Genomic DNA, 17,471 nt, shown 5'->3' with positions numbered 1-17,471 from the left:
TCAGACGTTTAGAGAAGAGTTAAAACCTATTCTTCTGAAACTCTTCCCAAAATATTGCAGCGGAAGGAACACTCCCAAGCTCATTCTACAAGGCCACCATCACCCAGATACCAAAACCAGACAAAGATACCACACAAAAAAAATTACAGGCCAATATCACTGATGAACATAGATGTAAAAATCCTCAACAAAATACTAGCAGTGTGAATCCAACAATACATTAAAAGGATCAGACAACATGATCAAGTGGGATTTATCCCAGGATGCAAGGATTTTTCAATATCCACAAATCAATCTGTGTGATACACCACATCAACCAATTGAATAAAAACCATATGATCATCTCAGTAGATACAGAAAATACTTTTGACAAAATTCACCACCATTTATGATAAAAAAAAACTCTCCAGAAAGTGGACATAGAGGGAACAATCCTCACCAAAATAAGGGCAATATGTGACAAAGCTACCGCTAACATCACACTCAAGGTTGAAAAGCTGAAAGCATTCCCTCTAAGATCAGGAACAAGACAAAGATGCCCACTCTCACCACTTTTATTCAACATCGTTTTGGAAGTCCTAGCCATGACAATCAGAGAAGAAAAAGAAATAAGAGGAATCCAAATAGGAAAAGAAATTAAGCTATCACTGTTTGCAGATGACATGATGCTACACAGAAAATCCTAAAGACCTTACCAGAAAACTACTAGAGCTCATCGATGAATTCAATAAAGTTGCAGGTTACAAAATTAATATACAGAAACCTTTGCATTTCTATAGACTAACAATGAAAGATCAGAAAGAGAAATTAAAGAAACAATCACATTTACCATTGCATCAAAAAGAATAAAATACCTAGGAATAAACTTAACTAAGGAGACAAAAGACCTGTACTCCTAAAACTATAAGATGTTCATGAAAGAAATCAAACTTGACACAAACAGATGGAAAGACATACCTTGCTCTTAGATTGGAAGAATCAATATTGTGAAAATGACTCTACTACACAAGGCAATCTACAGATTCAGTGCAATCGCTAGCAAATTACCAATGGCATCTTTCACAGAATTAGAACAAAAATATCTTAAAATTTGTATGGAGACACAAAAGACCCCGAATAGCCAAAGCAATCTTGACAAAGAAAAGTGGAGCTGGAGGAATCAGGCTCCCTGACTTCAGACATTACTACAGAGCTACTGTCATCAAAACAGTATGGGACTGGCACAAAATCATAAATATAGATAAATGGAACAGGATAGAAAGCCCAGAAATAAACCCATGCAGATACAGTTGATCTATGACAAAGGAGGCAAGACTGTACAATCGAGAAAAGGAAGTCTCTTCAGTAAATGGTGCTGGGAAAACTGGACAGCTACATATAAAAAACTGAAATTAGAACATTCTTTAACACCATACTGAAAAATAAATCCAAAATGGATGAAAGATCTAAATGTAAGACTGGATACTATAAAACTCTTGGAGGAAAACATAGGCAGAACACACTTTCACATAAGTTGTAGCAAGACCTTTTTTTCATCCACCTCCTAGATTAAAAACAAAAATAAACAAGTGGGACCTAATTAAACTTGAAAGCTTTTGCACAGCAAAGGATATCATACACAAGATGAAAAAACAACCCTCATAATGGGAGAAAATATTTGCAAACGAAGCAACTGACAAAGGATTAATCTACAAAATATACAAACAGCTCATGAAGCTCAATATCAAAAATCAAACAACCCAATCAAAAAAATGGGCAGAAGACCTAAATAGACATTTCTCCAAAGAAGACATACAGATGGGAAACAAACACGTGAAAAGATGCTCAGTGTCAGTAATTATTAGAGAAATGCAAATCAAAACTACAATGGAGTATCACCTCACACCAGTCAGAATGACCATCATCAAAAATTCTACAAACAATAAATGCTGGAGAGGTTGTGGAGAAAAGGGAACCCTCTTGCACTGTTGGTGGTAATGGATTGGGATGGAGGTTCCTTAAAAAACTAAAAATAGAGTTACCATATGATCCAGCAATCCCACTCCTGTGCATATATTTGGGGAAACCTCTAATTCAAAAAGATACATGCACCCCAATGTTCATAGCAGCACTATTTAAAGTAGCGAGGATATGGAATCAACCTAAATGTCCATCAACAGAGGAATAGGTAAAGAAGATGTGGTACATATATATATGATGGAATATTACTCAACCATAAAAAGGAACGAAATTGGGTCATTTGTAGAGATGTGCATGGACCTAGAGACTGTAATACAGAGTGAAGTAAGTCAGAAAGAGAAAAACAAATATTGTGTATTAATGCATATATGTGGAATCTAGAAAAATGGTACAGATGATCTTATTTGTAAAGCAGAAATAGAGACACGGACGTAGAGAACAAACATGGATACCAAGGGGAACAGGGGGTGGGATGAATTGGGAGATTGGGATTGACATATATACACTTTTGATACTATGTATAAAATAGATAACTAATGAGAACCTACTGTATAGCGCAGGGAACTCTACTCAATTCTCAGTGGTGACCTAAATGGGAAGGAAATCCAGAAAAGAGGGGATATATGTATATGTATAGCTTATTCACTTTGCTATATAGTAGAAACTAACACAACATTGTAAAGCAACTATACTCCAAGAAGATTTTTTTTAAAAAGAAGAGGTAATGTAATATTTCATTCAGATGTCTATTCTGGGAATCAGGATATGAGTTCTGGGGTGTCAGAGATGAACCAGATCTGCATGATGGGGCCCCAAGGAGCTCACAATCTAGCATGTAGGAAAGAGAGTAAACAGTAAGCCAGTAAACAGAGAGCTCTCACCCAGTTTGTTAAGTGCTCTGACAGAGCCATGCAAAAGAGCATGGAGGAAGGAAAGACTAACTAAGCTTGGGGTGATCTAAGATGGTTTCTTGGGAAAAGCAGCATTTGTACCAGTCTTTATAAGAAGGCAGGCCTTTTATTGGCAGGCATGGGGTGTGGGAGAGGGGAACAAAGACATTCCAGGTAGAGGAAGAGTTTGAACAAAGGTATGGCATTGGCAGGAGGCAGAACATGAGTCATCCACTGTGACTGAGGCCTGTGAGGCTGTCAGGGGCTGACTGTGGAGGGCCTTGAATGATAGGCTAAGGAGCTTGGATTTAAACCTGCAGGCCAAGGGAACCCTTGGTGGCTATAGATATGGTCAGCTTTGCATTTGAAACATGGTTCTGAGGGCCTCTGTGCAAGTGGAGCAGGTGGGAAGCAGGTGCATTAGAGCAGAGACCCCTCTGCCACCGTCCCATGTGCCCCTATGCTCAGCAGAGGCTCCTCAGAGCCTGCAGTCCTACAAGAACTACTCCTTCTTCCCTTCTCTTCTGCCAATGTTCTACTCCTCCCACAGGACACACCCAGCTCAAATACACCCTATCTGGAAACTTTCACTGCCTTCTAGAAGGTGATTTCCTCTGTGAGGCCCCTCAGTACCCTGCTCTGGGATTCTTCAGTGACATGTTGTATTCTTATGCATCCCAGCCAGATGGAGAAATCTTCAAGGACACGTTGTGAATCTCATCCAGTTTTGCATCTCCAGTGCATACATAGTATGGGTTTTGGCACATGGAAAACCACTGGGGAACTCTTCACCAGTGAATTAGAGAAAGAGAAAGTACATGAAGAGAAAGAAGAAATGGGAGAAGGGGAGGAGAATACTTGGAGAGAGGGAAGGAAGGGGGCAGAGAGATAGGGTGTTGGTATGGTCAAGGGAAATAAGAGGAAGAGCGTGGAGGAGAGTACAGGGCCAATGTGGGTTCTTTCTTCTTCCCATCAGTAGCACCAAGTATCAGACCTGCCACAGTGAGTGTCAGGCTTTGGAATCAACCAGATGTGGCTTCATATTCTGGTTCCATCACTTAGTGACCATGTGCCTTTAGACAAGACACGTCACCTCTTGGGCATTAATTTCATCAACTGTGGAATGATGATAATACTAGTCCTTCCTACATGGGTGTTTTAGAACTTAAGAATAGAGTCTGTCATACAGAGTGAAGTAAGTCAGAAAGAGAAAAACAAATACCGTATGCTAACACATATATATGGAATCTAAAAAACAAACAAAAAAAGGTTCTGAAGAACCTAGGGGCAGGACAGGAATAAAGACGCAGACGTATAGAATGGACTTGAGGACACGGGGAGGGGGAAGGGTAAGCTGGGACGAAGTGAGAGAGTGGCATTGACATATATACACTACCAAATATAAAATAGATAGCTAGTGGGAAGCCGCCGCATAGCACAGGGGGATCAGCTCTGTGCTTTGTGACCACCTAGAGGGGTGGCATAGGGAGGGTGGGAAGGAGATGCAAGAGGGAGGGGATATGGGGATATATGTATACTTATAGCTGATTCACTTTGTTTTACAGCAGAAACTAACACAACATTGTAAAGCAATTATACTCCAATAAAGTTAAAAAAAAAATAGATGTGAGTTCTTTGAGGGCAGGGATCCAACATCCAACAAGGGCCTTGGCACAACTGTGTGCTCAACAAATAATTACTGACTGAGTGAGTAAGTTGATTGCCCAAGAAGAACTGTTTTCCACACTGCGGAGCAGTGCTCCATTCCACAAGAGAGAGAGGCTAAGCACCTGTGTACCAGTGTACCAGTAAAGGAGGAACACAGTCCCAGTAAAAATTTTCAGCTAAGTTGATATACGTTAAAAGCATCAATATAGTCATTGGGGGATAAATAAGAACTTTTGGTAGACTTTCTTACATTTACTGATTTTATTCTGAATTACATATGATGCAGGGGGCACCCTAACTTTTAGAGTTTAGAGACTCTAACTGTCTTAATTTGGTCCTACTTAAGCAATAGAAATTAATATGATTTAGTCCCCTACCCCAGAGCAGCTCCTGGGGAGAGAGACCCAGACACACAACACACTACAACAACACACTACGTAACTAAGGTTGGCATAGAGGGGTCTGTAGGAAGCATTGGTGTGGGAGCCCAGAGAAACACAGTCCTCCTACGGGGAACAGAGGAATCAAATAGGAATGGGGATACAGGGTGGGGGATAGAGAAATCAAATGGAGAATAGAAAAGAATGATTGCTGAATAAGAGGTAGTAAGCAGAAAAGAGATCACATTGGGGAGAAAGGAAAGCTGGACGTAGGGAGTGAGGGAGGAGGCTGACAGGCAGGGAAGGAGACCCCTCTGGAGGCGGAAAGAGGCAGGATCACTTCCGGCTGGGGAGGGGGAGCAGATAGGCTCAGACCTAAGGAGAGGCTTGGAGAGAGCGGACGCCTTCTGGACAGGAGAGGTGAGCTAAAGTGCCCTGCTTTACTGAAGACCTTGTGGGGGACTCCAGGCTGGGGCTTTGACGTGCTTGACTCCACACACCCCTAGGGTTTGAAGGAAACCTGCTAGAGGTTCAGGAGCTAACCGCATAGAAGTGGTCGGATTTAGAGGTGCCTGGACTCGGTTTGCAAGGGAGAAAGGAGGGGGCAGAATCCCCTTTGGGCAACGGAAAGAGAGATCTGGACTCTGTTCGGGCTGCAGAAAGGAGGGATGCAGACCCGGTTGGGACTACAGAAAAGAGAGATGGAGAAATAGTTCAGGCCGTAGAAAGAATGGAACACCATCCAATTAGGCAGGGAGATAGGCGATAGGAGGCTTCGTTTAAACTGGAGAGAGGTTGCAGGACCTGGTTTGGGCCACAGAAAGTAGAGATTGGGAGCTAGAAAAAGTAAGGGGCAGAATCCTTATTATACATCTGAAATGACCTGGCTCAGAGGGGAGAAAAGAGGGGCTAGGACCCGGTTGATACCGGTTTGAAAAGAAAAGGACAGAATCTGGTAGCGTTTGGGAAGGATTACACAAAAGCCTAATACCATAGGATTTGTGGGTGGGGTAACCATGTTGCAGTAAGGGCGGGATGGTCACTTGCAGACATGGAAGTAGGGGTGCGGTGTTGCGGAAGGCGCGGTGCAGGCACTTACTGCAGAGCGGAGGGAGGGGGCATATAAAGGGAAGAGGAGGTGCGGAGAAGTACTGCAGAGCGGAGGGAGGGGGCGTTTCGGGAAGGGGCGGTGCGCTGCGTGGCTGTACTGCAGAGGAGAGGTGTATGGTGTTGGGGAAGGGGCGGAACGAAGCGGTGCTGCAGAGCGGACGGAGAGGGACCGGTGTTGGGGGAAGGGTTGGAATGAGACGAGATGCAGTTAGAAAGAGTGGGTCAGGGGTGGCGTCAAGATGTTCTGCTGCTCTGAGGGCAGAGGGCTTATGTGAGATTGAGGTGGTCAGGCTGTCCAGTCCACCAAAGCACACGCGCGCTGAGCGCCTGCGGTTGCCCTCACGCCTCTGGTTGATGTGCATGCACACTACCGAGTTGCGAGTTGCCGTAAAGGTGTTTGTAGGGTAAAGGGGTGGGGTCGAGAGCGGACTTGCGGTTTCTTGGAGGCAAAAGGAGCTAGGATTTGGAAGCCAGATGGTCTGGGCTTCTAGGTATGAGAACCCAGTAGTTGAAGGGTTTGGGGCCCAAGGTTTGATCAGAACCCCCTCCTTCAGGATTGGCAGGAGACCTGATGAATGTCCACCTCCCTCTTATTCTTTCCTGACTCAGGCCCCTTCCCATCAGTCTCAGCTGTTTCTCGGCCTTCCAGAAAAATGGATAGGAGAAATGACTCCGATTATAAGATGACCCCGTTCCAGGTGAGGCCCCTCTGCATTCTTGGCAGGCCATCTGCCGTATTCTGAGTTCATTTAAGGCTGTTGAGCCCTTACCACTCTGTAGTCACATAATTTCCTGCCTAACCTGTTTCAGTCCTCCCCTGCATGGTGGAGGAGGAGGTGAAGAAAACCTGCCTATTTCTTGCTCCCTTCCTCTTCCTTCACCGTCCCCTTCAATCAGTCACCATTCAGAGGAGGGGGAGGTTTTATAGAAAGGGTGGGTTGTAGGGAGGCCAGATGGCTCAGCATGTTATAATCTTAAGTGTGTAGGGCCCTCTGCCTCCCCCTGGGAGCCTGGGGCTTCACTTCCCTCCAGATGTACAGGCTGAGACAACAGAAGAAGACAGTGTCTTGCTGATGCATACCCTCTTGTCATCAACCAAGGACCCCCTGGCTATGGACCCACCAGTTGCCAACCGGCCTAAGAAAAGCAAGACCAAGAAGGCCCCTATTAAGGCTATCACTAAGACAGTACGTGCTGCCCCTCCAGTTCCATCTGCCAATGTGATTACCACCAACAAGCCTAAAATAACTTTTCCGGCTTTAAACCTTCCAATCATCCCCCGGATCAACCAGGCTTCAGCTACCACTGAGGCAGCCAATACTCAGGCTTCTTCATTCACCGCTCAGCCTAAGAAAGCCAACAAGACAAAGAGAGTTACTGCTAAGGCAGCCCAAGGCTCCCAATTTCCAACTGGAAGTGAGAGTGTTACTACACAGATCAAGTTACCCTTGCAGGCCCTAAACGTGCCAGTCATCCCACAGACTATCCAGGCTCCAGTTGCCACTGAGTCAGCCAATTCTCAAGCCTTGTTAGCCTCCATCAAGCCTAAGAAAGCTCCCAAGGCTAAGAAAGCTAACAATAAGGCCATAGCTAGTGCCACTGAGATCTCACTGGCTCCATCCACCACCTACACAGCTACCACCCAAGGCCAAATTACCTCCATCCGAACTAAGAAAGCCTCCAAAGCCAAGAAAGCAACTGTTAAGCGCACAAATACTGACACTGAACTCCTAGAGGCCCCAGATGCCACTGAGACAGCTACCAGGCAGATTGAGGCCTCAGCAGCAGCTATCTGGCCCAAAAAAATCCAAGGGCAAGAAGGCTGCCTATAAGGGCCCAAATTCTGCCTGTGAGATATCTGAGGCCCCACCTGCCAGTCAAATGGTCACAAAACAAGCCCTAGCAGCCACCGTCCAGGTCAAGAGAGGGTACAGGGCTTGGAACGTTGACACTAAAGCCCGGACAACTGAAAGCCAGACTCAAATTGACGAAGGGGCCCAGGCCAAGATGTCTACCCCTCAGATCAACATAAGTGTCCTTGAGACTCAGGTTGTTGCTGCTGTCCAGGCCCTGGCAGATGACTACCTGGCTCAGTTGAGTCTGGAGCCCACAACCAGGACCCGGGACAAGAGGAACCGAAAGGTGAGATCTCTGACATCACCATCCTTAACTCTGTACTTCTTTTCCATTCCTATCCTCCTGGTTTGTTCACTTGTTCTTTTAAGTTTACTGAGCCAGTCCCAGCATTCACATTGGCTGTGAGAGATGCTGAGAAGAATGCGATATAGTTCCTGCTGCTTGGCAGTTCACAGATTGGTGGGGAAATAAGACATCCATACACTTAGCTACAAACTGGATATAAATCAACTTGTATTTATCAATACATAGTAGTTAGCATGCACCAGGCTTTGTGTTGGGTATAGTCACACAGGTTATGCTTTTATGTTTTAAGGTAACTCTTACCAGCTAGGTCCCAGTGTTACAGATAAGAAAACCAAGTCCCAGAGAGGTGAAGTGACTTGTTGAAGGGGTACAGCTAGTAGAGCCAGTGGTGGCCAAAAGAAGAAGAAGAACCAGACCCTGCCCTTGGGTTGCTCCTGTCTTGGCAGGGAAATGAAACTCCTGCCCGGAAGGCAGTGAAAGACAAATCTAGAACTCAGTGTGGCTAATGGTAAGGTAAGGACCCCTACAGGGAGGGTTTAGGGGACTTTCAGGAACAGTCAGCGTGAGGAGACAGAGCCACCTCTTTCACCTGGTGATTTTGGACCTTCCTTCTTTCTGATGATTCAGTCCAAGCATCTGAACGGGGATGAGAGAGGTGGTGGTAATTATAGGTGGATTCCATGGGGCCGGAGGCCTCCGCTATCCCGAGATGTGGCCATTTTGCAAGAAAGGGTAAGAATCCAATGCTGCCCAGTCTCTTCTCTTCTTCACCTGCCCTCTTCTCTGTCATTCTTCCAAGTTTTATGAAAACATATTGAGATGTCCCCATGTATTCCTCTTCTCCCAGGCAAATAAGTTGGTGAAATACCTGTTGGTTACGGACCAGACAAAGATCCCCATCAAGCGCTCAGGTAGAGTCATACCAACCCTCCTCCCTGAGCTCTCCTTTCTACTCCCCTCTCCTCCCTGCCCTGGGGGTAACCATTTAGTTTTATGGCCTCTTCATTCTCTCATCTATCCTCCCCTGCCCTTTTCACACTCTGTCATGGCTGGCATCTCCCATTAACACAGTTCAGGACTCAGACCACACTAACCCCATAGGGCTGGCAAAAGGGCTGCAGCTCTGTGGCCCCTTCTCAGCCCAGCTGCTCCCACCTCTCCCTTCCTGCAGACATGCTGAAGGATGTCATCCAAGAATATGATGAATACTTCCCAGAGATCATTGAACGAGCAAGCTATGCTCTGGAGAATGTGAAGGGACATCCTCTGTGGGATGGGGAAGTCTTGAATGGAACAAAGGTGTACACGTCCCTTTGGGGGGACCACAGAGACTCCCTAATCCAGCCCTATCACTGTGCAAATGAGCAGATGATGGCCTAGGGAGGGACGTAGACTAGCCTCGGGCCACACAGCAAGTACAACTAGGACCCAAGCCACCCAGCTTAGTCCTGGCTTCTGTCTACTGCTGGATATGTCCTGTAGTATATTTCAGATGCTCACCTCTCCCTTCCATCCCCCATTCTCTGTCTCCCTAGAGTCTCACTAAGCATAAAGACTATTTTGATAACAATAGTACATTTGTTACCTGTTTGCTGTGTTAGTTAAGTGCTTTACATGCATTATTTCACTGCCTAGGCTGAATTTTGTGACCTCACAGGCTATTCTTTTACTTGGCAGATGTTTTGAGTCAATCTGAAGGAAATTGATAAACAAAGTAGCTTGTATATTCTCATCAGCATTCAGGAATCCTCTGCAGGCATCCTGGGAACGTAAGCTGGGAAAGGGCTGGGATGGGAGGGAGGCTTCTACTTTTGTCCATGGTACTACTCCATCCCTGTCCTCTCCCCGCATCCCCTAGGAAGTCAGGAAAGACAGAGCCTAAAAACCCCTTTTCCATATCCCACACGTAGTTGGAGCCCTACACATAGTAGTGGTGCCTGATTATGATTAACTGGAGGTTGTAGAAGCCTGAGGCAGGTCATTCCTACTGTCAAGTTTTCTGTATCTCCAGAAGCTTCCCTGTTGTTGCTTGTCTCTTCCTATTGACCTTGGTAGAGTGGTTCTCAAGGGAGGGCTTCCTGGTATGGGTGAATCATGAGGGTTGAAGGGCAGGAACATCAGTGGGGCCGTGCCTAGAATTCTTTTGGAGCTGAGGGGTCTGGAAGAGAAAGAAGGGACTCACATTGGCTGGGTGTCCGGGTTGTACTGGGTTGACAAATACAAGTACAATTCTATCCTCTCAGCAACCTGGGGAGAGGAGAATGTGATTTTCCCATTTTATGAATAGGAGAGTCTAAGTGCCTTGCCCAGGGTCACATAGAGCTTGAAGCATAGACTGGGCAGAATTCTCTCATATCTGAAGAATCTGGGAGAAGCTAGCCTAGTAGGCTGGCTGGTGTGTATTTTTTTGCAGATGGCTGCTGGATGTAAACCTTCTCTCTGTCCCATTATTCCCCTAGGACCAAGGACACACCCAAACTAGGTCTTCTCATGGTTATTCTGAGTGTCATTTTTATGAATGGCAACAAGGCCAATGAGGGTGAGTTGCTGGGCTGGCAGCTGAATGGGGGGTCATGGTCGGAATTCCACATGTTCATTTTCTATCCCTGTTTCCTTTTGCCTCCCCTTGCAGCTGTCATCTGGGAGGTGCTGCACAAGTTGGGGCTGCACCCTGGGTATGATTGGGCTCTGTCAGCACTTGCTGTCCGTGTTGTCCTTTGGGAAGAGAGGATGGTCCCAGGATTGCATCAGCCTGGTGGTCTGGTGGAGTGGGCGGGGTTGCTGGACTGGGTAGAGGGTCCAGTGTTCTGACCTGAGTGGATGGGGAAATGGTCCTGAACTCTCTGCTTCCCCTTTCTCCTATGTCCTTTTTCTGTTCTAAGCTGATATATAAGATAGACCTTCAGGGCACCCCTGATAAAGAACCATCTAGCCTCAACTGCCTGCTTCTAGTGACCATGTGTTCATTACTTTCCTGAGTTCATTGAGATGGCCTCATGTGCTAGAGAGGTCTCTTCCATGTTGGGAAATGCCTCTGCCCTCATGTGGGAAGTTCTGATCTTGGTTCATGGGTTATTTTTCTCATTGTCAGGGTAAGGCATTTGCTCTTTGGGGAAGTGAGGAAGCTCATCACAGACGAGTTTGTGAAGCAGAAGTAAGTGGTGTTTTGGGGCTTTGTCAGGCCATGAAGTGTTCTGAGCGTGCCAGTCTGGTCCAGAAAGTGCTCGATTGCCCTTTTCTTACACTACCTTTAGAGGTATGGGCATCCTGTTCCCTAGAACTGAGTCCATGGTGGACCATACCAGGGCTGGGCCAGACCAAACACAAGGCCCTTGCTATGGGGTGTGCTCAGAGCAGAATGCCCAAAGAATGGCTCCTCTGTTTACAACACACCCGATAGAAACTTGGGTTTACTCCTCACAGGTGGCAGGATACTTTGGCCTCCCTGTGACACCATGCCCTATACATGCGTCCCCTGCAACACCAAGTGACTACTTTGCACAGGGCCAATGGGAAATGGCTCAGTATTGGAGGTCAAGACCGTGAACTGTGTTTTGGAGTGAGTCTAGGGAAGGAGGGCCTTGGAAATCCTTCTCCAGGAGCTGAGTTTAGTTTTTCTTTGGAGGAGGTTGCCACCTGGTCCCAAGTGGTTAGACAACAGGTTTGCTTGGTTAGAAGCAAGTTTCATTTCCTTTCTTCAAGGTACCTGGAATACAAGAGGGTCTCCAACAGCAGACCACCTGAATATGAGTTCTTCTGGGGCTTGCGCTCCTACCATGAGACTAGCAAGATGAAAGTTCTCAAGTTTGCATGCAAAGTAATAGGAGAGCTGCCCTGACTTGGCATATTAAGGGTACAGGATGTCCCTGGCTGGGGTAGGCAGTGTACAGGGATGGGCAGGTATAGGGCAGTCTGCAGTTCATATATAAGCATATGGAACTTCATTTATGTCCCCGAATGCTGCTTGGCATAAAGTTTACATTGTTTCATTCATTGTTCATACTTCGTATTAGTCTCCTCAATTGCCATAACAAAATACTATAGACTGGGTGGCTTAAACAACAGAAATTTATTTTATCATAGTCCTGAAGGCTGGAAGTCCTGGATCAAGGTCCAGCAGGGTTAGTTTCTAGTGAAGCCTCTCCTCCTGGCTTGCAGATGAATACCTTCTTGCTGTGTTCATGGTGGAGAGAGGATCTCTTCTTATAAGGACACTAATCCTATTGGATCAAGGACCCACCATTATGACCTCATTAAACTTTACTTCCATAAAGGCCTACCTCCAAATATGGTCACATTCGAGGTTGGTACTTCAAAATATGAATTTTGGGGGACACAAACATTCAATCCACAACATACTCTCTTATCGTTTCCCATATTACAGATGAAGACACTTAGGCTCAGTGAGATTAAGTAGCTTGTCCAAGGTCACAGAGCACCTAAGTTATCGAACTGAAATTGGATCTCAGGACTGACCCATGATAGAGTCCCAACAGCTAAGACTTTTTTTTTAATGCTACTATTAGTTTTATACAAAGCCCATGGTAGGTATTTAATACATAATTACAAATGTTATTTTTCGTATAATAATTGTAATTCTCATTTCAGGTGCAGAAGAAAGGCCCCAAGGACTGGGCCGTGCAGTATCGGGAGGCAGTGGAGATGGAAGTCCAAGCTGCAGCTGTGGCTGTAGCTGAGGCTGAGGCCAGGGCTGAGGCAAGAGCCCAAATGGGGATTGGAGAGGAAGCTGTGGCTGGGCCCTGGAATTGGGATGACATGGATATCGACTGCCTAACAAGGGAAGAGCTAGGCGATGATGCTCAGGCCTGGGGCAGATTTTCACTTGAAATTGAGACCAGAGCCCAAGAAAATGCAAATGCCAGCACCAACATTGACTTCAGCAGAGGAGCTAGCACCAGGGCTAGCTATAGCGATGGTGCTAGTATTAGCTTCAGTGGTGTACCCAGCCCCAGTAATGGCTTTGGTGGCACATGCAGCACCAGTGCCAGCTTCAGCAGCGTAGCCAGCATTTGCTTTGGTGGCACACCCAGCACTTGCTCCACTTTCAGTGGTGGAGCCAGCATTAGCTTTGGTGGTGCAGACAGCACCAGCTCTAGTTTCAGCAGTGAAGCCAGCATTAGCTTTGGTGGCACACCTTGCACCAGTACCAACTTCAGTGGTGGGGTCAGCTCTAGTTTCAGTGGCCCACTCAACACCAGTACAAGTTTCAGTGGTGGAGCCAGCTCTGGTTTTGGAGGCATGCTCAGTACCCCTGCTGGCTTCAGTGATGCACTCAGTATGAGCACCAGCTTTGGCAGTACACTCGGCACCAGTGCAGTCTTTAGTGGTGCACTTAGCACCAGCCCTGGCTTTGGTGGCACACTCAGCACTAGTGTCTACTTTGGTGGCTCTCCCAGTTCCAGTGCCAGCTTTGGTGGCACACTCAGTACCAGTATCTGCTTTGGTGGCTTTCCTAGCACCAGCACTGGTTTTGATGGTGTACTCAGTACCAGTGTCTCCTTTGGTAGCTCTTTCAGCAATAGCACTGACTTTGGTGGTACACTAAGCACGAGCTTCTGCTTTGGTGATTCTCCCAGCACTAGTGCCAGCTTTGGTGGTACACTCAGCACCAGTCTTGGCTTAGGTGGTGCACTCAACACCAGTGCTGGTTTTAGCAGTGCTGTCAGCATTAGCACTGGCTTCAGCAGTGCACCCAGCACCAACTCTGGCTTTGGCAGTGTGTTCAGCACCAGTACTGACTTCAGTGGGGCACCTAAAACCACTACTGACCTTGGCAGTGCTCCCAGCACCAGCATTGGCTTTGGTGGAGCCCCCAGCACCAGCTTCTGCTTTGGCAGTGTGTCTAACACCAACCTATGCTTTGGTGGCCCTCCTAGTACCAGCACCTGCTTTAGTGGTCCTACCAGTGCCAGTTTTGGTGATGGACTCAGCACCAGTGCTGGTTTCAGCTTTTGTGATGGGTTAAGCACCAGCCCTGGATTTGGTGGTGGACTAAGCACCAACTCTGGCTTTGGTGGTGGACTGATCTCCAGTGATATCTTTGGTGGTGGGCTGGGCACCAATGCTGGTTTTGGCAGCACACTTGGCACCAGTGCTGACTTTAGTAGTGGCCTCAGCATCAGTGATGGCTTTGGCGGTGGGCCTAATACCACCTTCGACGGAAGACTGAGCACCATCATTGGCTTTGGCAGTGGTTCCAACACCAGCACTGGCTTTACTGGTGAACCCCGCACCAGCACCGGCTTTATTGGTGGACCCACTTCTATTGTTGGCTTTGGCAGTGGACTGAGCACCGATGCTGACTTCAACGGTGGACCAAGCAGTAGTGTTGGCTATGGCGGTGGACCGAGCAATGCTGCTGGCTTTGGTGGTGGAGCCACCAGCCTTGGTGCCTGTAGCTTCTCCTATGGCTAGTGAGGTTTCAGGTAATTGCAACACTTCCACAGCCAAGGCCGATGGGGATGGGTATAAGAGCTGGGAGATGTTATAAGAAACCCCCAGGTGGGAAGGCAGGGTGGGGAGATGAGTACAATGAAGGAAGTATGAGAAAATAGTATACTTGGTGCTAAAATGTGTTTCTGTTTGGTGTTTTGTTTTCAGATTTATTTCGCATGTTTATAGATACCGCTAATGAATTGCAGCAGTCCTTCCCATGGAGCCAAGGTACATCCTTGGAATCTTTGTCCACACAGCAATCTAAGCAGATATACCAATCAGCTGAGGGTGACACGCTATGAAAAAAATCTGTTTGCCAATCCTGCTTTGTTGTTTGCTTTCTGTGTCCTGTCATATTTGATATGAGTTACATTAAATTTGAAAAATGAATTGCAGTTTGTTTTGTCTTTTAATGTGCCTAAGTTGTTGTGAGTGACATTTTGGGTTCATAGAAGAGCTAGAGATCAGCATAGCTCTTTGGGGAAGGTGGGCTCCAGCTTTAGGCTAAAAGGCAAGTATGACTTCAGTGGGGTAGAGACGTGGGGAAAGCATAGCAGGCAAGGGGATAATACCTTAAGTCAGGATCTAGAAGGGGAAAGCCTGGAACAGAAGGCAAAGGGAGAGGGTTCTGGAGAGTAAGTATAGATTCATTTTGAGATATTTGTGTAAGAATGGGAGGGATATAGAGGGACGTAACTAAAGGTGGACATGGGAACAAGGGAGGATTTTCTTGGGATAGGAGAGAGACCTGGACATGTTGCATAGACTGTGGGGGCAAAAGCCAATAGAGAAGGACAGGATATAGATATGGAATAGTCAGGAACTGACTGAATCAACCCATCCTTGGGGAGGTGGGATGGATAGAATACCAGAGAATAGAGGGTGACCTTGACTTTGAACAGGATTTAAGGGTGGCTCTAGAAGGAGATAAATGTAGATTTGCTTCAAGCAGTGATCCCAATAAAAAAGGCGATATGGATTATACAAGGTTTGGGTCTTGCTGGCGGTTGTGATGGAAGGACAAACAAAGGCAGGGGGTGTATGAGTCTGTCTCTTCACAACTGGGTTGCTGCTATCTGCCCACAGTAGCTGCATGGAGATTGGCTGAAGAGATAGAATGTAGGATCCAAGCTGGCCAGGTATGGAAGAACAGTGAAGAGGAAGAGGACTGGTGGATTGGGAGATAATGGAGGAATCAAAGAACTATACTCTTGATGCAGTACAAGAACAAATATTGTTCATTCAAGATATACTACATACATGCCTGCTGTGTGGGAGGCATGCTGCTAGGGATCCTGTGGATGACACAGAGAGTTGTGAGGACTGGGGGGCCAGCGGTCAGATAGTGGGATGCTTGTATTTAAGAAGTCAGACTGGAGAGAAGTCTAGATGATGCCAACCAAGGAGTGAGTGGCTGAAGGGAAGATGATCACTGAAGTTGAGGGGGCAGGGCACTAGGAGACCAGGGTATTGTCTGAATCATTTATATGGACAGTGAAATCACTCAGAATGGGAACAAGAGTTGGAGAAGGAGGAGAACTGTGGTCTGAGTGCAGATTCTTCTTTGAATGTAGGGATGAAGGTGTCATGTTCCCAGCCATGTTGCCCACGAAGGAACAAGGCCATAAGCACTCACATGGACCTATCTCCACCCTCACATTTGGAGGTACTACTCCAAAGCGCTTCTCTCTAGGAAGTTCTCACCCAGTCCATACCCCGACAGCACCAGAGCCATTTCATAGGGTCAGGATCTTAAGAGGATCTTGTGGGAAAAGCCTCACAATGACCTCCTTTCCCCTTTTGTAGGCAGTAAGAGAAGTCTTTATTGATCAGGGAATAGGAATTAAGAAGGAAAAAGTTTCATCCTGACCTAGATAGCTCCTTGGTTGTAGCTAGAAATCAATACCTGTTTTGGAGCTGATGAGGGTTTCTTCACTGGAAGCAGGTCTCTTCCAGTGAGGCCAACTCCAGAGTGTTCTCAGTGTAAGAGAAGAGCAACAATAGTAGCTCCTAAACGTGAAAGATAGCGAGGACAGAGGCAGTTTTATGTCTTAGAAAGGGCTCAGTAGTGGGCAGGGACAGTGTCCAGGGCTTCCTCAGGTTCCCGGCTGACGTCCACATTCTGAGAGGAGAGAACCCAGTATTAGCAGGAAGCAGCCAGCAGTGTGGAGCCCCCGCCCCTCCCTGCCTCTTGTCCTCACTGCCAGGCTCCCCTCTTTCAGCCAGGCCTGGATCCTGACCCTCTTCTCAGGCAAGCCTGGGGGAACCTCAGCCAGAGGCCTTTTAGGCAGGGTTGCTCTAGCTGTGCGTGTCTATGGTGCCTCGGGTCTGGGCTGCGGTTCCTGCATTTCTGGGTGCTGGTTATTCTACCTGTTGGTGGAAACACCCAAGCTCTGTGGGACTGGGGCTGCCTTTCTGCAGGGGAGGGTGCTTTCACCACGTGCCAGCTTAGGCCACAGAGTCCCTCACCTACCTCAGGCTTCTCCCGATGTGTGTTTACAGCCTCCACGTTCAGGTAGATGGACTCCACTTTGCAGCCTCAGAAAAGAACAACCCGTTCATCCATAAGCCACCCGGGTAAGCACAGGTCTTCCCTGAGGTGTCATTCCCTCCTCCACCCGTCACCACCCACACCCCCAGCTCCACGCTGTGTGCAGACTGTGACTGCCCTTTAGGGAGGGGAATTTAGACCACGTGTGTGATGTCAGGGGAAGACACTAGGCCTAAGAGACAGGAACGGGGCATCCCCCCAGCTCTGCCCCTAGTAGTCTCAGATTTCTCTGAGCCTCCCTTGCCCAGTTGTCAGTGGGAATGAGAGATGGCAAGAGATGATTTCTGCACCCCT

General features: G+C 47.1%; 2 protein-coding genes and 1 non-coding gene across 5 annotated transcripts in view; 2 read left to right on the top strand and 1 right to left on the bottom strand.

Moving 5' to 3' along the window:
- The window catches only part of LOC137757484 (trophinin-like), a 64,230-nt gene extending 49,265 nt beyond the window's left edge, over positions 1–14,965 (top strand). The window contains 13 exon segments of the mRNA XM_068534200.1: positions 6,617–6,705; positions 6,994–7,803; positions 7,805–8,149; positions 8,798–8,902; positions 9,018–9,081; positions 9,342–9,421; positions 9,848–9,939; positions 10,630–10,709; positions 10,803–10,845; positions 11,262–11,324; positions 11,873–11,987; positions 12,779–14,616; positions 14,792–14,965. Of these exon segments, the coding sequence (XP_068390301.1) occupies positions 6,661–6,705; positions 6,994–7,803; positions 7,805–8,149; positions 8,798–8,902; positions 9,018–9,081; positions 9,342–9,421; positions 9,848–9,939; positions 10,630–10,709; positions 10,803–10,845; positions 11,262–11,324; positions 11,873–11,987; positions 12,779–14,605 (3,669 nt within the window). The 5' untranslated portion in view covers positions 6,617–6,660 and the 3' untranslated portion in view covers positions 14,606–14,616; positions 14,792–14,965.
- LOC137757536 (small nucleolar RNA SNORA11) lies at positions 11,510–11,638 on the top strand. The gene has a single exon (XR_011072378.1). It is a non-coding gene; the product is annotated as a small nucleolar RNA SNORA11 (small nucleolar RNA).
- Positions 14,966–15,666: 701 nt separating the features above from the next.
- Positions 15,667–17,471, bottom strand: part of PFKFB1 (6-phosphofructo-2-kinase/fructose-2,6-biphosphatase 1) — a 61,090-nt gene continuing 59,285 nt past the window's right edge. For all 3 annotated transcript variants that reach the window (XM_068534198.1, XM_068534196.1, XM_068534199.1), the window contains exons 13-14: positions 17,100–17,164; positions 15,667–16,748 (exon numbers count right to left, since the gene is read on the bottom strand). In XM_068534198.1, coding sequence (XP_068390299.1) covers positions 16,689–16,748; positions 17,100–17,164 — 125 coding nt within the window. In that variant the 3' untranslated portion in view covers positions 15,667–16,688. The remainder of the gene's footprint in view (positions 16,749–17,099; positions 17,165–17,471) is intronic.

The sequence above is a fragment of the Eschrichtius robustus genome, chromosome X (assembly GCF_028021215.1).
Source record: "Eschrichtius robustus isolate mEscRob2 chromosome X, mEscRob2.pri, whole genome shotgun sequence".
Lineage (NCBI taxonomy): Eukaryota > Metazoa > Chordata > Mammalia > Artiodactyla > Eschrichtiidae > Eschrichtius > Eschrichtius robustus.
The sequence above is the reverse complement of the archived record's forward strand: the minus strand, read 5'-3'. Positions and strand labels throughout refer to the sequence as shown.